Source organism: Microchirus variegatus, assembly GCF_963457635.1.
Source record: "Microchirus variegatus genome assembly, chromosome: 9".
Taxonomy (NCBI): Eukaryota; Metazoa; Chordata; class Actinopteri; order Pleuronectiformes; family Soleidae; genus Microchirus; species Microchirus variegatus.
Window position 1 is genome coordinate 24205451 of NC_139810.1, and position 7070 is coordinate 24212520.

Genomic DNA, 7070 nt, shown 5'->3' on the forward strand with positions numbered 1-7070 from the left:
TATTCTGCATCTTCTCTCCATCCACCCTTGACAGACTATAGTTAGTGAGTGTCTGCGTGACACCTATAAGGTCTTTATAAATACACAACAGATTGTAAATGTGTGTGTGTGTGTGTGTGTGTGTGTGTGTGTGTGTGTGTGTGTGTGTGTGTGTGTGTGTGTGTGTGTGTGTGTGTGTGTGTGTGTGTGTGTGTGTGTGTGTGTGTGTGTGTGTGTGTGTGTGTGTGTGTGTTACAGGCACCCCCTGTGAGGTATGGAGGCAGACACATTGTGACTCTGATTCCTGGAGACGGCATTGGACCAGAGCTGTGCCACCATGTGCGACAACTATTCAGGTGAGATTTCAATCCATTCCAAGCAACACAAGTCTGTACAAAGAACTCTAGAAAGGAATTAAGTAATAAAAGTGTCAACGCACGTTATCTAAAAACTTAGTAAGCAAAGTAAGCCCCGAGATCTTGCAATATAAGAGATAAATGTCAGACAAGAAGTGGGTGGAAAAAGACAGTGTGCATCAGTGGATATGTCATTTATTTAAGCACTGTTGAAAGACAGGCTATTTCAACGCTTACAACATTTGCAGACGTACTTATACTAAGACTGTGAAAAGCTCCAGGAAATGATAATGAATGTGCTGCCGTTAAAGTAAATACTAGCCTTTATAACAATAATTAAAAAATAGAGTAAGAATACCAGATGATAATTAGAGTTAATTATTATGATTGCAATTATAAATAGTTGGCAGATCTCTCTCTCACACACACACACACACGCACACACACGCACACACGCACGCACACGCACATACACAAACACACACACAGAGAGAGACAAACAGTCTTGTATGAAGTACCTACTTTGGTAGAACTATACTTGAGTAAAAGTACAGGTATCTTACCAGAAAATGACTTTGGTAGAAGTTGAAGTCACTTTTTTATAATACTTAAGTAAAAGTCTTATAAAGTATATGACATTTACTGTTCTTAAAGGTGCATTATGTAATAAATCTAAAGCAACTGGCCATAAATCCTCCTAATATGTCACAGAGACTCAGGAATAATGTTCATATAACAAACTGAACTCACCAACAACAACAGTACAGCCAAAATATTTGCATTAAAAAAAAACATTGTGCAGTCTGCAAATCATGTTTATGTTTTGAAATCATGTTTTGACATGTGGCGCCACCTATGGCCATCTACCAATCATTGCAGTCAGTAGAGCCTCAGCTGCCAAGCAACCACAGGTTGTCAGTTACGTCAGGAAACGAAACCTAAAAGACCTCTGTATTTTGAATTTAAATGTAGTAACTGTTTTTGGCCACATTCTTACATATGGCACCTTTAAGTATCAAAAGAAATGTTCTGATATAAAAAGTATTTAAAAAGTGTGGAGCAGCTTGAGCCATGGTAGCTCAGTGTTAGGGTGAGTTGGCTTTCAACTGGAAGGTTGTGGGTTCAATTCCTGGCTCTGCTTAGTATGTGTCCTTGAGCAAGGCACTTAACCTCATATTGAAGTGTGTGAATGAGTGAATGGCAGAACTATAGTGAAAAGCAGCTCATCAAGACTAGAAAAGCTCTATATAAATACAGACCATTACCTCTTCTTCTGATTTTATTTGGTAGTAACAACAAGTAACAACGATAGGGGAAATGTAGTGGAGTAAAAGTAAAATTTGCTCAAATAAAAATACTGCACACACACAACGTTAGTCAGTGACTACAAAGAGTCTCTTCACTCAGGTTCTGCAGTGTTCCAGTCGACTTCGAGGTGGTCACCGTGGACTCAACCATGGCCTCAGAAGAGGACATCAGTAACGCCATAATGGCTGTCAGACGCAATGGTGTTGCACTCAAAGGTCCGTGTTTCAATAATGCGACATGTTCTGTCATCGAGGGCCTGAAAATGTAGTAAATGTTGTCTGAACACGTGTTTGTACGCAAGTTCAGGTGTTTTGTTCACAGAACTATAGCATAAACTAGAATTCTGACTGTGTAAATGTAAATTACAGGGATCACTGCTGTATTTATGGATATTTTATCAGTGCATTTTTAAAAAAAAGCCAAGAATGTTAACCTGCTGGTGGCGCTAGAGGAGAACTTAACAGAGCATAACAGAGTAGTTAGGCTTCATCGTGTGGTGACCATTGATCAAATCAAACCACCCAGCTGAAAGAACATCACTGCCATCCATACAAAGACAATGGAAATGTGTTATGCGTAGGGTATATTGATTCCTAAATTGTACAAGAAAAATGACAAAACATAAAAAATAACTACTTATATTACTAATCAAGAATGAAAAGCACATGCCAGGTTTGAAAACAAATTCATGTCATTTTTTTATGTCTTGTATTTGTTATTACAGGCAACATGGAGACCAACCACAACTTCCCACCTTCTTACAAGTCCCGGAACAATTTACTCCGGTGAGTCCACGTCTTCTCTCGCTGCACCTTTGGAGCTTGGTTCATTTGGTGTGGACCTAATGGAGAACAAAAGGAAACATAAACAAACAAAAAAGATTTAGTTATGGTCCAAGTTGTGAATATAATGGCGTTTTTGTAGAGCACATATTTGCATATAACTATTGGGTAAAATACCTAATCACAGATTTAATACTTATAGGTGCCATATGTAAGAATGTGGCCAAAAACAGTTACTACATTCAAATTCAAAATAGTCTTTTAGGTTTTCGTTTTCTGACGTAACTGGCAACCCGTGGTTGCTCAGCAGCTGAGACTCTACTGACTGCAATGATTGGTAGACGGCGGTAGGTGGCGCCACATGCCAAAACATAAACATGATTTGCAGTCTGCAAAATGTTTTTTTTTTTAATGCAAATATTTTGGCTGTACTGTTGTTGTTGGTGAGTTCAGTTTGTTATATGAACATTATTCCTGAGTCTCTGTGACATATTAGGAGGATTCCCACATTTAAAGCTCCAGTATGTTACATCTCCTCTTTACTGCCCTTCGTCTCACTCTCTCTCCCTGCAGCACTCGTCTGGATCTCTATGCCAATGTGGTGCACTGCCAGTCTGTGCCTGGAGTGAGGACACGTCACAGCAACATCGACATTATGATCATCAGGGAGAACACGGAGGGCGAGTACAGCAGCCTGGAGCATGAGGTGTGTGTGTGTGTGTTAATAACATGGTTCCTCTGTGAAAACCGATTCAGCCTCAAACTCTGTCTCTGTCGATCTCTGCAGAACGTACCAGGGGTTGTTGAATGTCTGAAGATCATCACCAGGAGAAAATCTTTGCGCATCGCCGACTATGCGTTCAGAACGGCTCGGGAGAAAGGACGCAGACGAGTCACCGCCGTGCACAAAGCTAACATCATGTCAGTTTTTGAGTCTTGAGTCTGAGCTCCCATTACACCTCCACCAGTAAAATGTGTTTCCTGTGATCGGATTGCGATCGTATGGCGCCTGACCTCCTGTAATTACAGCTGCAAACACAACTGTGTGACCACATAAAGGAATACTTCACCGATTTGCATTTAGCTTTGTATTATACTAGAATAGGGGTAGAATTTTTTGAAAAATTGTGCTTCCCAACCTCAGTTTCCTTTGAGTCAAGAAATATCTTCATCATTTTTTTGTTACGTGGTCCTGTTAGCATAACTGTTAGCAAAGATGGCGGACACTGTTTACATTCTGGGAATGAGGTCCCCTTACGGGTGGGTCTAGAACAGGGGTCACCAACCTTTTTGAGATGAGAGCTACCTTAAGGGTAAAGAATAATATGGAGGGCTACCACATTAAAAAAATTGTTTTATTTGTTTACCATTTAAATGATTAATATTATGCATTCAACTGCATACACATTCATTCCAGTGCTTACTCCTAACGATTACCAGTTCTTATAAACAATATCAAAGATATTTTACTGAGCGATCATACGGATACATGCAAGTGAGGTGACGTGAAGTGAGCCCGCGGGCACCGTATTGGCTGCCTGCGGGCTACCAGGTGCCCGCGGGCACCACGTTGGTGACCCCTGGTCTAGAAAGTGCAGAATTAGCATTGCAGTTTCAAGCCTCGGACCAAGTGACCAAGTGTCACTGGCGGGCACGTAACAAAACAAGAATCAAGATATTTCTCGACTCAGGGGAAAACTGAGGTTGGGAAGCACAAATTTTCAAAAATACTACCCCTATTCTAGTCATACGAAGCTAAATGCAAATTGGTGAAGTATTCCTTTAAATACTCGACTACGTGAGCGGAAATACGTCGTCAGTGGCTCCGAGCACCGATAACGTGACAAAACTGCGTAGCTTTTTGTCAAAGAAGACGTCTTCCCCTGCTTGGAAAAGCATCACACAAGATGTGACGCTGTAGTCTGTTTGCTGGAAACCCTTTGAAGAGGGGATGACCATGATGATCAGATAGTGATCAGATCCTGATGTGGACACCGGAGACGCATGTTAATACCAGGGTGTAAATGCATGTAGTAAAGCACTATCCAATCACAGGAATTCTACACACATTCTACCTCCAGGTGTAAAGTGAACCTCTGAGTCATCATTTTTTCTATGAAAGACATGAAACCATTTTATGTGTGTGTTTCTCTGATCAGAAAGTTGGGCGACGGCCTCTTCCTGGAGTGCTGTAAGGAGGTTGCCAGCGGTTACCCTGAAATCAGCTTCGACACTATGATTGTAGACAACACAACTATGCAGGTCTGCACACTGTTGTACTGCTGTTTTTATTATCATATCATTACTATCATCATGCACAGTCAATCACTTAAAGGTGCTGTATACAGTAAAAAAAAAATGCATACAACAGTGACCTTTGGCATTCAAAACAGTTACTGCAATCCATCAGATCAAAACCTTTTTAGAGCAGGAATGTTCCTGAAAAACAGTTACGCAGATAACATCTCACAGCTGTTGCTCAAGGCACCTGTCGCCTGTCACCAGATTCATGACTCTTTAAACTGCAAACATGTTCTGAGGATATACTTTTCTTCTACTTACTACTACTTTACTTGTATAGCTCGTTTCCAGGCCCCAGCAGTTCGACGTAATGATCATGCCAAACCTGTACGGAAACGTCGTGGGCAACGTGTGCGCCGGGCTGGTGGGAGGACCGGGCCTGGTGCCCGGGGCCAACTATGGAGAAGACTACGCTGTCTTTGAGATGGTGAGAGGATCCACATTTTTTCTTTTTGCCCCTTGAGGATAAAGAAGATGAAAGAGCAGAACAAAATATGATGAATTGAGGTGAACAACTGCCAATTTGACTATCATAGGTGCTACTGGTCAGGGACGAGGTCTCGAGAACAAGAAAACTAATATTTTAGAAAAACTTAAAACGTTATTGATTTGGCAAAAGGAATTCACCTTTTTATACCCAAATTTGCGCCGACTCACTGGGCTCTGAGAAGTCAGAAATTAATGAAGCATAAGATTCAACCACTAAAACTATTTCATTATTTTCATTTAAAGGTGCCATATGTAAGAATGTGGCCAAAAACGGTTACTACATTCAAATTCAAAATACCGAGGTCTTTTAGGTTTTCGTTTTCTGACGTAACTGGCAACCCCGCGGTTGCTCTGCAGCTGAGACTCTACTGACTGCAATGATGGGTAGACGACGGTAGGTGGCGCCACATGCCAAAACATGATTTCAAAACATAAACATGATTTGCAGTCTGATTTGCAGATTTTTTTTAAAGCAAATATTTTGGCTGTACTGTTGTTGTTGTTGGTGAGATCAGTTTGTTATATGAACATTATTCCTGAGTCTCTGAGACATATTAGGAGGATTTTATGGCCAGTTGCTTTAGATTTATTACATAATACTTTAAAGTAAATATTTTTTTATTCATTTCCAGAGATAAATGTGTTATTCAATCTTGAGACAGTGGATCTGAGATACACGGCTCATTCCCACAGTGAGAAAAAGTCAACGTCAGTCACTTACTTCTAAGAAAATAAAATCCTACACTGCTCTTTACTGTAATTCGGTAAAGTTTTACGAGTAAAAGACAGAAAAAATAAAATAAATAAAAATATTTAAAAAAAAACTGGTCAAATTTCCCAAGTGGGAAAAAATGGGGTTCTACATACTGGTTTATTAACCACTACAGAAACATAAAATATGATTTTGATAATTAGGGCAGCTGTGGCTTTAGGTGGTGATTTAATACATGTTTTAAGCACTGTATATAGTTCATGAGCGTCAGGACAGTGTGCGTCAGTGAATCAGCCTGGAAACTGAGAGGAAGCTTAAAGGAACTCACTCACCATCATTAATTTGATTATAACCCCTGAGCTTTTCCTACTGTGACCTGTCAAAATGGCAACTGTGCAAGGAGCCCATCGAGGCCTGCAGTAACATTAAAAAATAATTAGACATATGCTCAATCAACTGTGTGTGTTTGTAGGGAACCAGGAACACGGGGAAGAGCGTCGCTAACTGCGACACAGCAAACCCCACGGCCATGCTGCTGGCCTCCTGCCTGCTGCTCGACCACCTGAACCTCCGCACCTTCGCCAGCATGATCCGCCAAGCCGTCCTCGGCACCATCACAGACGCTCAGGTAAGCAAGCGCCCAATAACATGTCATCTCATATTTCAAATATCGTATGATATGATACAGATTAGGATTGCTCTTGCTCTACAGCTGCACACCGCTGACCTGGGAGGCAAAGGTTCCACCTCTGACATGGTTCAGTCCGTCATGAGGGCCATTCAGAGCACCGGGCCGCACACACTGAACGCTTACAACAATCGGAAACAGTAATTTTGTGATGCCGTCAAGCAACAGAGATTATTACACTGTAAAAAAAAGAAGAAAAAAAAATATCGGTCTGTGGATTCACGGTAAATTGCTGGCTACTAGCAAACAGCAAATTGCTGTGTTTGTGTATATTTACAGTAAATTACTGTGTCCTTAAACTATATTTTAACATAGTTTTATGATGAGTTTCTGTAAGTTGACATTTCTACCATATTTAGCAGCATTTTTCCTCTACAGTGTATTTTACTGTACCTTCACAGTACAGTACAACGAAATTGTTTTCATTTTCGATTAGCATTAGCGTAGCTAGCTGT

General features: G+C 40.7%; 1 protein-coding gene across 1 annotated transcript; it reads left to right on the top strand.

The window, feature by feature from the left end:
• Positions 1–243: 243 nt before the first annotated feature.
• On the top strand, positions 244–6759 carry LOC310932219 (isocitrate dehydrogenase [NAD] subunit gamma, mitochondrial-like; the record flags this gene model as incomplete). Its single annotated transcript, XM_083895511.1, has 9 exons — positions 244–335; positions 1743–1858; positions 2368–2428; positions 2999–3131; positions 3213–3346; positions 4585–4687; positions 5007–5153; positions 6400–6555; positions 6640–6759. Exons 2-9 carry the CDS (start codon positions 1792–1794, stop codon positions 6757–6759), a joined length of 921 nt encoding a protein of 306 aa, XP_083751637.1. The 5' UTR covers positions 244–335; positions 1743–1791.
• Between the last annotated feature and the right edge of the window lie 311 nt (positions 6760–7070).